The sequence below is a fragment of the Liolophura sinensis genome, chromosome 3, assembly GCF_032854445.1.
Source record: "Liolophura sinensis isolate JHLJ2023 chromosome 3, CUHK_Ljap_v2, whole genome shotgun sequence".
In the NCBI taxonomy this organism is placed as follows: domain Eukaryota; kingdom Metazoa; phylum Mollusca; class Polyplacophora; order Chitonida; family Chitonidae; genus Liolophura; species Liolophura sinensis.
In genome coordinates this window covers 20,720,866-20,732,980 of record NC_088297.1, presented here as the reverse complement: position 1 = coordinate 20,732,980, position 12,115 = coordinate 20,720,866, and the positions used below count along the sequence as shown (strand labels likewise).

The 12,115-nt window shown below is 37.7% G+C and overlaps 1 protein-coding gene across 1 annotated transcript in view; it reads left to right on the top strand.

Annotated features, from left to right (window-relative positions):
- Positions 1–9,568, top strand: part of LOC135463958 (protein PHTF2-like) — a 56,275-nt gene extending 46,707 nt beyond the window's left edge. Inside the window, 8 exon segments of the mRNA XM_064741429.1 lie at positions 1,771–1,825; positions 2,423–2,678; positions 5,211–5,307; positions 5,748–5,879; positions 6,365–6,451; positions 8,017–8,172; positions 8,801–8,896; positions 9,408–9,568. Coding sequence (XP_064597499.1) covers positions 1,771–1,825; positions 2,423–2,678; positions 5,211–5,307; positions 5,748–5,879; positions 6,365–6,451; positions 8,017–8,172; positions 8,801–8,896; positions 9,408–9,557 — 1,029 coding nt within the window. The 3' untranslated portion in view covers positions 9,558–9,568.
- Positions 9,569–12,115: the final 2,547 nt, after the last annotated feature.

Here is a 12,115-nt window from a genome sequence, read left to right as displayed (position 1 = left end):
CTCTTACATACGTGAAAAGGTTGAGGAGTTGGGGTACATGTACATGTACCTTGTTTACAAACAACAAGGTAGTATTAAGTCAGAGTTAATTAACATATACTTTCTATTCAAAAAAAAGCTGTTTCTATAGAGTACAATGTACAAAGTTTGACATTTTAAAGACAATACAGTCAGTTCCAGATTTGTGAATGCATCAGTGCAGATCTGTATTACAGAAAGCTGAGCTGGGATGAATGAAACAGATCTCAAATCTAAGAAGACAGAAAGTCTTTCTAGATTACTAAATATTCATAGCATGCTTTTCTGAGATCAAGATTTACCACTTTCAACATCTTGGAAAGTGGACACTTTTATCAGTTACACTTTATACCTAAACGTACTTCTGTTGTAAAAGTTGCACCATTTAAAATTCAAGCTTTCGTGTGTGTTAAGATTCATGCAGCACATCATCAAACTGACAGGGGGCTGAGGTGTTAGAATACTAGCATAGGACAATCACTCAGGAGGCTCTAACCAGTGCCATCGCTGTGAGTTCAAATCCTGTCTGGCCCTACACAGGAAACTCTACCATGAACCTGTGGATGGACGCGGTGGCCGCAGTCGTACAAGAGAAATTTCTTGCGTAGGGCAAAACAGCAATCAAATCAATAAATAAATAATTGTGCTTAAATACAAGATTTTTTATTTCCTTACACATTATTAATGGAGTGCACATATGTGAGGCATGGTGTTTAATATTGACTCTTCACCTAAAACACCTTTTCTTCAGCCATCACATGTTAAAATGGTTACTGTCTTTGGGTGAAGAATTTACACAAACTTAATAATGTCAAGTGAATATAAAGAACCGGTTTCCATGTATAATGTTCTTCACATTTGTACATTATGTGAATGGAAATGGTATTCAAACCGTAACATTGTAAAGGTAATAAAATTCAACTAATCCAGTCGGCGTATTTATAACGGTTATTTTAGGAAAGTTCATACTAAATGTAAATATGGTTGGAATTCGATATTTAAATTTCTTCTTCTTGCTTCATCGCTTATTTGTACTCATCAAATGCCTATCTAATTACAATTTTATTGGGCTTCCATCATTGTTCTTATCTAATTATTGAATATTTTTACACTTTAAAAAAATGTTTCTGTGTTCCTTCCATCTCCAACATATTGGCATTGTCATGAAAATGTGCAGATATTTGAGACTTTCATGACCGTGTAAATGTTCAAATGTTAATAATGAGTTTATTAAAAGTATTAGTTTCATCTTGATGTTTTTTGATGGGGACGGAATTAAGTAACGTTTTTACAAAGCTCACAGACTGATCACAGACGATTTAGTTATAAAATACGGAGTATAGCATTAAACACTAATTGGACAACAAAACACATCCATCTAAATGTTAAGTAAAACCAAATATACAAGTGGAGCAATTGAACATGTTCATGTTAGGTTTGCTGGTTAATTCGATTTAAGCACTTTGTTGACATTCTGCATTAGTAAATGTATCTTTTTTTCCAACTCTGAATGCTTAATGCTTTGGATTTAACATTCAGTGTTAGATATTAGAAATGAAACTTTAGTTCACCTGCAGGATGTCATGGTGGATAGGGAGGTATATGCGTACATATTACATGGCTTTTATTTGGAAAATGGAATTGAGGATAGTCTCCTAAGTATAATTTTTTAAATTGGTCTGAAACAATGAACTCCACTTCATACGTTTGATTTCATACTTTTTAAGTATTCGCATGTTTTTCTGATTACAGCTGAACACTGTGTCCGTGTCTTCCCATTCCCATAATGCACCTCAACCTGATAAAGGTAAGATGGTGAGAGAGTATGGCATAAAACACCAATCAGTTAAATAAATAAATGTGTAAGACAGTGAGAATCAAGTAAAGAAAGTATATACCCTGGCTATATTTTTTTACCTAAAATGTCACCCACATAAGTGCATTTGTAGAGGTAAACAAATGTCACAAAATACCATTTTTGGTGCTAAAACTTGAATTTTTCCAGTAGGATATCATCCTACCTTCCAAACAACTCTTAAAGCGCTTTTCTATGATCAGTTGAACTCTTATAATCAGGAAACATGAGCCAGTTAGTCATGGATGAAATTTTATGTCGTTTCAGATAATAAAGGAACATGGCTGTTTTATTCATTGTTATTCAATAATATTTCGCTAACATGCATATGCTGTAGTATCAAAAGTGTGTTTGGCTTCTTGGTGAACTTTGATTACTTATACATGATAAATGAAGCAAACAAATGAAACAATCAACAATACATTTTGATAAGAATAAAACAAAGCCCATTAAGTTTTTGTTTCACCTGACTTCTGTACTTGCCATGTGACACCTTGTATTACATTCTACATAATAAATCAATCAATCACTCTGGTTCTCTGTTTACAGTGAGCTGTGTGATATGGGAAGGCAATGAGTGTAAGAAAGTCGATCTCACAGCCCTGGACATCGGCTGGGCCATCATAGAAAAGGTGGACTCCATCGCAGAGAGCTCTGACTACATTCTGATTGGCCTAGCCTTCTCGGTCCTCATGGGCCTGGTTCCCTTGGCATTTCGTGCTTACCTCAGCAAGACGAACCTTGATATTACTTCCCTGCACGGCCTCGTCACAATCGTTTACAGCATAATGGATAACCCGTGGAGGTATGTACATGTATGCCATTAATGGACAGACCATGCTCAGTGTTCCCTGTAGCATGCCACTGGCTCACCACTGGCATGCCACTGGCTCACCACTGTTGGCAAGGCTTTTCAAAAGTGTGTTTTAAGACTAATCAGGCTTAAATCTTAACACCAATCTTGGCATCGTGTGAAATCCACGGTTCTTTAATATCAGGCTTAATTAACTAGTATTAACAATAGGGCTTTAAGCTTTTACTGTAGTCTTTAGATACAGACAGTACGTGGGAAGGTCTGCCAGCAACCTGCAGATGGTCGTGGGTTTCCCCCAGGCAGAGGAGCCTGATTTCCTGATCATAATGCTGGCTGTCGTCGTATAAGTGAAATATTCTTGAGAACGGCTTAAAACATCAATGAAATAAATAAATAGATACAGACATGATAGAGTCTGGCAAAGTGAAATATGAGACAAACTACTGGCAGGCTTAGGGCTGGCCACTAGCTTGTGTTTAGTGGGCTTTCTGTCTGGTTAATACATGGCTGTAATTATTCCTGCTCAGGTGTTTTAATATACACTAATGTGAACTAGGAGCTACACTGCTCCCTTGAATTTACGTGGATCGATTTACTGCAAAATCAGAATTAACGTGATGGTATGGTGTCCCCCATTGTGTTTTTTTTGTTTTTTTTTCTGTAACAGTACCAAGATATTCACGGGAAAAAGGGCTAAATTGGTGACACAAGTACATCTTCAGGCATAACTTATCAGCAGATTTGAGTGTACATCAAGTTTTTGCTAATGTAAATTCATAATATGACAAAATAAAAACTGTGCTGAGAATCGTAATCCTATCGTACCTGGGTAAACAATGAGACATGCTCGAGCGGGAGTCTAGGAACAAACGGGATTTCAGCTAAATTGCTTGTTGAGTGCTATTATAGCCCTCCCGATGTGATGTTGCTTGCTGTTTTATCTAAAACCTAAAGCTTCGCTGATGAAATTCAACAGTTGCACACATGTTTAAGTAATTTGGTGGCGCGAAATTCTGCGCATAATTATGGATTTTTCTGGTATGTGACACTGTCCGCTCATGAAAACATTTACGAAAACACTGAATGCCAGACAGTTCATCAGCGCAGAAAAAAACTGCGAATCTCTTCACGTTTCTTTCAAATCGCCATGAGGCTTGCCTGCCTGAGTGGTGGGAATTTGGTTGAAAAACATTATTAATCTTTTCAGCTGTTATGTAAACAAAAATTGGAAATATATGTATTGTGGAGTGACCTTTTCTCCACCTACAATGACTAGGCAAGAATCCTCCTTTGTGTTTACCGGCCCTGATAGCACAGTTGGTAGAGCATCTGCTTCGGGAGGCAGTAGATCCAGGGCTAATCCTGGGTGGAGTCACACCTAAGACCTTAAAAGAGGAAGTTGTAACTTCCTCGCTTGGCGTTCAGCATGAAGGGGATAGTGCAGCGACTGGTTGACCCGTATCATTATAATGGCTTGGGTGGGGTGGCTTACTGGATTCACCTGCTTCCATTGTTCTCTCTTGCTTTAACTAGATGGCAGCGGTGTTCTCGTAGTCTGGCATGAAGTTCATCAGTTAACGTGTGCTTTCCACCAACTAAATGTGAACCAGTATATGTTAGGCAGATTTATTCCTTTTAGGATACGTTTATTTTTGACAAGGATATGAAGAAAACGTTATATTTAAACCTATTAGATATTACCATTTCCATTTTGCAAAGTGTGGATATGATTTGTCTGTTTGTGCCCAAGCAGTGGTCTGTGTGTCAAATGATGCTTGAAAACCATTCTCCATTTGTGTCCAGACAGTGGTCCAAATGTGAACAAACAGTTGTTGATGTATGTCCAGGTGTTGCCAGATTTGTGTTCAAACATTGTTGATGTATGTCCAAATGTTGCCAGATTTGTGTTCAAACAGTTGTTGATGTATGTCCAAATACTTGGTAATGTGTGTTCAAACATTGTTGATGTATGTCCAAATGTTGCCAGATTTGTGTTCAAACAGTTGTTGATGTATGTCCGAATGGTGCCAGATTTGTGTCCGAACAGTTGTTGATGTATGTCCAAATACTTGGGAATGTGTGTTCAAACATTGTTGATGTATGTCCGAATGTTGCCAGATTTGTGTTCAAACATTGTTGATGTATGTCCAAATGTTGCCAGATTTGTGTTCAAACAGTTGTTGATGTATGTCCAAATGTTGCCAGATTTGTGTTCAAACAGTTGTTGATGTATGTCCGAATGTTGCCAGATTTGTGTTCAAACAGTTGTTGATATATGTCCAAATACTTGGTAATGTGTGTTCAAACATTGTTGATGTATGTCCAAATGTTGCCAGATTTGTGTTCAAACAGTTGTTGATGTATGTCCAAATAGTGGCTGATGTGTGTCCAGGTATTGTTCCAGCTCCTGCCAGTAGCTGTTGGTGACATGTCATAGTTTGACACGGGCTGCTCATTTCATTTTACTGTGCACTCAAACCTGACCAAACTGTTTAATAATACTTGACCAATTTTTTGTTGCAGGTTGAACCTGATTGCCTTTAATGGAATCTTACAGAGATTTTGTCTCAGTATGATTTTCTTCTTCTTACTCTCGGTGGCAGACCGCACCTTTAAACAGGTATGTTTACGAGGTGTATGTTTGATATCACTTTGTAACAAACAGGTGGGTGCCCAAAAATTGGATGAAATGCATTTATTATACTTTGATGTTGATGTGACGCCTTTATGTTTACATTACACCTTTATGTTAACATTACACTGTGATGTTGACATAACACGTTGATGTTGACATAACACGTTGATGTTGACATTCACAGGGAACATTTCGACATATGCTAAGGAAAATTTTTTGTACCATTTTTTGTGAAGAAAGGTTGCCTTGTATGGAAAAAAAAACTTTTTTTTTAATTTTCTGTGTTAGTGAAGTGTGAACTTGCCCAGATTTGGATCTTGTTCAAATAAAGCTTAACAGGTTGTATTTATTTATTTATTTGATTTGTGTTTTATGTTTTGGTGAGACTGATTGCTAACCGCATGCTAATTTAATTCTTCTTGCAGAGGCTTCTGTATGCCAAACATTTTTGTTACCTAACCTCTTCGCGGAGAGCCAAGAAGTATGACATGCCTCACTTCCGGCTGAATAAAGTGAGAAACATCAAGATGTGGCTCTCCTTACGCTCTTATCTCAAGGTAAGAGTACAGATTGCTTACAAATGTGCATATGTACATACATGCTTCAGTGGTTCAGTGCATTTCTTCAGTATTTTCATGGAGCTATAAAAATATAAGGCTTTTTCTTCACAGATTACAATGATATTTCACACTTTGATATATGGTATTTGTTATTATGCAAATATGTACAGTAACCTTTGACCTACACAAGTACTTTGTTATTATTTACACAAAACTGTGGATAAAAATAATAAATAGGATAATGAGAAAAGCTTTGGCAGGTGATCTGCTATTGTGACTGATGATGTCACAGGTTCAAATCCACATCTCGTTAGTTGAGCTGCAGCTTTATCTTAAATCACAAGGCTCTCCAAGTACCTAGTGAAGGACCGGGGTTTCCTCGACCCATATACGATGCCGCTATCAAATAAGGTTAATAATCGTGATTAGCGTACACTGTAAAACACCAACCATCCAATCAAATAAATGGCTGTCTGTTTCAGAAACGTGGTCCCCAGCGCTCGGTTGATGTGATTGTGTCATCAGCATTTATGTTGTCCATAATTCACCTGGCCATGATGTGTATACAGGTAAAGTTGTGTGTGTCTGTATTGAGGAGCTGGGGGTGGGGACACATCATGTTGTCCATAATTCACCTGGCCATGATGTGTATACAGGTAAAGTTGTATGTGTCTGTATTGAGGAGCTGGGGGTGGGGACACATCATGTTGTCCATAATTCACCTGGCCATGATGTGTATACAGGTAAAGTTGTATGTGTCTGTATTGAGGAGCTGGGCTGGGGGTGGGGACACATCTTGGTGTTTGTACTGCGCACAGTCCACTAAGCAGGAGTTTGTTAGAAGCCTGTTACCGCTTACCTGCAGCTTACGGCTCCTGTAGAAAATTGAGGAAGTAGCCACGTACATTGACCAGTTCTCCTATTTTACTTCAGTCAGTTCCCTGTCTGGTAGCTGGTTACCTTCTCAGGGTAGCCTTCTCCCCAAAATGACCTACTATCCCCTTGTCCACAAAATATCTCCAGAACTAATTGATCAATCTTCACCAGATGTGGTTTGAAGCTTATAATGACAAAGGCATTCAGAAATGATCAGTTGTATGGCATCCCTATGTGTTCTTTTTTTTTGTCCATTTGTCAAGAGTTTTTGACATAGCAGCACACCCTAACTTTTTCCATTCTGACTGCTTCGGTGGACTAATGATTAAAGAGTCTGCCTCAAAGCTGAAAGACCTGGAATCAAACCTGGGTCAGGTCGTGCCAAAGACTTCATTTCACTTGGTGCTCAGCACTGAGGGCTTAGAGAGCGAGAGAGAAAGAAAAGAAGGCTTGTTAGATAGAGATAAAGATATGGTTTGATTTATGTATTTGATTGATGTTTTACGCCATACTCAAGAATATTTCACTCATACAGCAGCGGCCAGCATTATGGTGAAAGGAAACCGGGCAGAGCCTGGGAGAAACGACCATGTGGAGGTTGATATGGCTTGAAGCTGAAGTTACACATACATTTCTTTACATTACAAGAGCTGATCGCTCGGTTTGCTCCCACCATAATACTGGCCACCGTCATATGAGTGAAATATTCTTGAGTACGGCGTAAAACACCAAATATATAAATAAATAAATACAACAGCTGATCTGCTTTTGGACTATGTCTCCCACTCACTTGGTTTGAGCTTTGTACATGTGAGTAGGGGGTTTCAGTCAGCAGGTGGGCTAGAACACATCGGTAATGGGCCATCTCCAACTACCCTGTCTCACCTGCTGGTCATATTTGTCCTTTGTCACTGTATAACTGTTTCTATGTATTATTTTGTTTTTGTTTGTGAAGGCTAAATTTAGAGAAGAACAGTTTTGTATAAATTGACAGAGTTACCTTAAATAAATAAAGATTTATTATTATATATGTCCATCTGCAGGTTTGTCAATTTCTTGCAGTTTTGAAGTTGTATCAGACTAAAACATTATCTGTTTGATATCTACTTTTCTCTAGTCCGTTCTTGATTTGCTGAGTATTTCACCTTATCTATAACCCCAAGAAATTAAACCATTCCGTTGTTATAAAACACATTTGTGAATGAGAAGTGAGCAGGTCTCTGCTGTTACCTGAGTTGCCGCTGTCTATTGTTATCAGTTACTGAAGGACACTGATAAGTTCCTGGATTCTCTGTGTAACTGGGAGCTGTGCGCCTGGTGCCTGGCCCTCGGGGTCTACCTCCTCCGCTTTATGACCTTGGGGCTGAAGATCAACAAGAAATATCGCAACCTCTCTGTACTTATCACAGAGCAGGTGAGTAATCTGAGAGTAGATCAGTCAGTCACAGTCACTCAGCTAATTGGTCATTAAGCCTGCTGATCAGTCAGTCAGTCCACTAATCAGCCAATCACAATCAGTCAGCCAATCACAATCAGTCAGTTCACTAATCAGCCAATCACAATCAGTCAGCCAATCACAATCAGTCAGCCAATCACAATCATCAGTCCACTAATCAGCCAATCACAATCAATCAGCCAAGCAGTCAGTCCACTAATCAGCCAATCACAATCAGTCAGCCAGCCAATCAATCATTCAGTCAGCTAGTCAGTTAGTCATCCAGTCAGTGAAATCATCAGCCAGTGAAACAGAGGGTCGGTGAATCATTCTGCCATTCAGACAGTTTGTCATCTGCATGTAACCTCTCAGTCAGTCAGTCAGTCATTTAGCCTAGAAGAGAGTTAATTATTTAGCAAATCAGTCAGTCATTTACCTGCAGCCTGTGAGTCAGTCAGTTGGTCAGTCAATTAGCCATTAGGGAGTTAAGTCATTCAACTATCAATCAGTAAGTCAATTAGCCAATCATTCAGTTGCATTAATCTTTATGAAACAACCAAAATAACATACAATTGAAATTTTTAAAAATTTTTACTTGAACCTTCAGATTAACCTGTATCTACAAATGGAGCAGAAACCTCACAAAAAGGAAGAGCTGATGCTGGCGAACAATGTGCTGAAACTAGCTGAAGATCTGCTCAAGGTAGGTAACTCTTCTCTACTAGTTATGGGACTGCTGTCATTGATTACAGCACTACAGCTCCAGGGGCCCTTACTGGCAGCCCTTGACCAATCAGGTTGTTTTGCCCAAATACAGGGCCCATATTTGTCAGAGGTTTCAAGACTAAAGTCAAAAATTCAAACACAGCAACAATTAAAATGTTTTCTCTAGGAAGTTTTAATTTGTACATTGATTCTTTACTACAGTATTATATGTCAGCCACAATTTGAGTTCTTCCCCGTTTTGAGTTGACTTTTTAAGCTCATGCTGGCTTCCTCTCCAGCTGTACATGGGAAGGTGTGTCAGGAACGTGCGAATGGTTGTGGATTTCCCCCAAGCTCTGCCTGGTTTCCTCCCACCATAATGCTGGCCACTGTCATATAAGTGAAATATTCTTGAGTACGACGTAAAACACCAATCAGATATGTAAAATAAATCAAATGATAAGAATCAGAAAATTTAATCTTGATGTTATTTTATTTCTGTCCTTTAGGAGTTAGAGAGTCCCTTCAAGATCTCTGGAATGTCTGCCAATCCGTTTGTTTACAACGCCACCAAAGTTGTGTTGCTCTCAGCATTTTCAGCTGTCCTCACAGAACTGCTTGGCTTTAAGCTGAAACTTTACAAGATCAAAATACCCTAGATTGTGTTGTGCGGGGTTTTCAGCAATGCTGTGAATTTCAGCAGCGTATTTGTCTTTAGGCAGTTTTACCAATTGTTGTTTTTTTTTGGTTTTTTTTTTTTTTTTTTTTTTTTTTCACATGGACATTGTGTACATTAGCAGGATCACAACAGCCCTGATTCAAGTCACTGCCTCTAAGTCCACAACGTGTTCTACAAGATCTCCAAAAACTTATTTTTCTTAAGTTTTTGCTTTGTAAATGAACCTTTGGCTTTTGCTCTTGTATAGCAAAATATATATGGCTGCTCACTTGATGATTGTGGGGCTTTACTATAGTTACAAACTTAAAACATATTAATTATTAAATTTTACCTGAAAAAAAAAAAAAAATGGAGATGAGATGTACAGCCAGATGTTTCATGCAAACAAATTAAATCAGCAGTTGTGTTCATACGAACGCGAACTGAAAGTGTGGCCAGCACAATAACTGTGATTTATTTTTTTGTGACAAAATTTTTATTGTTTTGTTGTCAAATCAAGAGATTTATTGTCATGGCCCCAAGTATGACAAGCATTGGCATTGTCACCTCATTTACACCCAGTATCTGGAATACTGTTAAGATCAGCCTAAGTTCCAAGCTCTGAGGGAGTTTGGAAATTTTTTTTTTTCAGCTGTAAACCATTTCTGTATTTTTCTTGTAAATTATACATGCATAATATCTCCAAAAATTTTTGTGTTTATAAACAGGAAAGTTTATGCTTCTGTATCAGGAAAAAAATAAAAAATGTTCATCCCAGACGGGGTATAGACTCTTTTGAAACCAAATTATTTCCGAAGTTGGTATTTTTTTTTTTTTTATTACATTCACAAGTCAACTGTTGACCTTTGAAACAGGTACAATCACCCTCAAAAGTAAAACATTTTATATGCACCAGACATTTTTTTGCTCTTTTTTTTACCTTTCTTTGTGTATGCTAATGATCACAATTTGATTGATCTTTACAATTTGCTTTAATATTAAATTTGCTTTTTTGTGTAAATGAAGAGATGAAAGGATAGGTCTATTTATTATTGTATGGCAGTTCATAACCGACAATTCACATAAGCCATCTTGTGCAGAAAAAGAACTAAAATGTTAATCAGTCATTTGTATGCATGCAGCTTGTTTCCAAATAGCAATTAATAATTAATAATAGTAGAATATTTGTTGGGAGACATTTTCTCTGCAATATCTACAACTTCTATCCCTCATGTTGAGGGACTACTTACTTGTAAGGACACAGACAGGCCGAAGAGGATGGCCAGCTTTCTATTTGATATGAAAGAACTGTTTGTGAATCAAAAGTTACGTCAAAGTTAAACATTGTTCGTAACAGTAAGACTGTGTATTAGCTTTATTACGAAATGTATGGTCGTCAAAAGCTGTACAAAGTATTCATGTCTAAGTACTTAAATACTGTAGGCGTTTTTGTTGTGTGTGTGTGAGTGAAGGGGCTGGGATAACATGTAGATGTTGGGGAGAGAAGATCACTTGTGCACCTGTGGCTGTATGATACAACTTTGTAAAAGGGATTTTGTATATCCATCTTACAAGTTGGTTGAACATACTTGAATTTGTGAACGACTTTCATGTACGTGCAAGCTGGACTTAAAAATCACAGTTCAGGAACTTTCACTGTGACAAAATTTGGTTTGGCCATTCACTACTTTTTACCCCTTTTTTTTTGCACGAAATATCTTGACTAAAATGTCATTGTGGCTGGATATGCAGGAAATGTTAGGAAAGGCAAATTTATAAAGTTTATTGAAAGTTGGCCTGGTTATATTTAAATGATGTTTTTTTTTTTTTGTGAAGTTATTTGATGCAGCATTTACTTGGTGTGTGCACGATAGTGGGGAGGGGCTGGGGTCACATAATATAATCACCCACAAGCCAACTCCATCTGATGTGTGTTTTTTCTCTTCTCTTTTTTTTACTCTATTCATGGTGCTTTTGTGTTGAGCATAATTTCTGTAGCTGTGACAGTGCATGCATATTTTCGAATCTCTCCATTTTTATATTGAAGGATTCTGTAAATTGTTTAACCTACAAGATAGAAATGGGTTAGCTGCTCCGCCATGATACCAAAGCTTTGCTTGCAGCAAGATCTTGTATGAAAAATCCGATGCTTTTGCAAGCAGGCAAACATTTCAATGTAAATGCGTGCAGCAGTGGGTTTTGCTTTGCTATGTGCACATGTATTTTGTCAAGAAATCTCAGATCATGTCATACTCTTCCTTAGCCTTCTTATTCCCATGTGAAATCTGAATCTTGGGAAATAATAACTCATATACTTGTGTTATATCTAGCTTAACAACATGGAAGTGGTTTCGTTAATGATATATTCAGGGGAGGTAACTGTGTAAATCAGGAGTTCTTGCCCCATTTTATGAACACAGCTGTTCAGTGGAAAGAAAACACTAGTATGAAGTATATATGTCAGATAGACGACCATTAAATACTGTACAGTAAAATTCATTGATTTATTTTTTGAGAATATTTTTCGACCTGCATTTGAAACATTGAATTTTTCGGTGG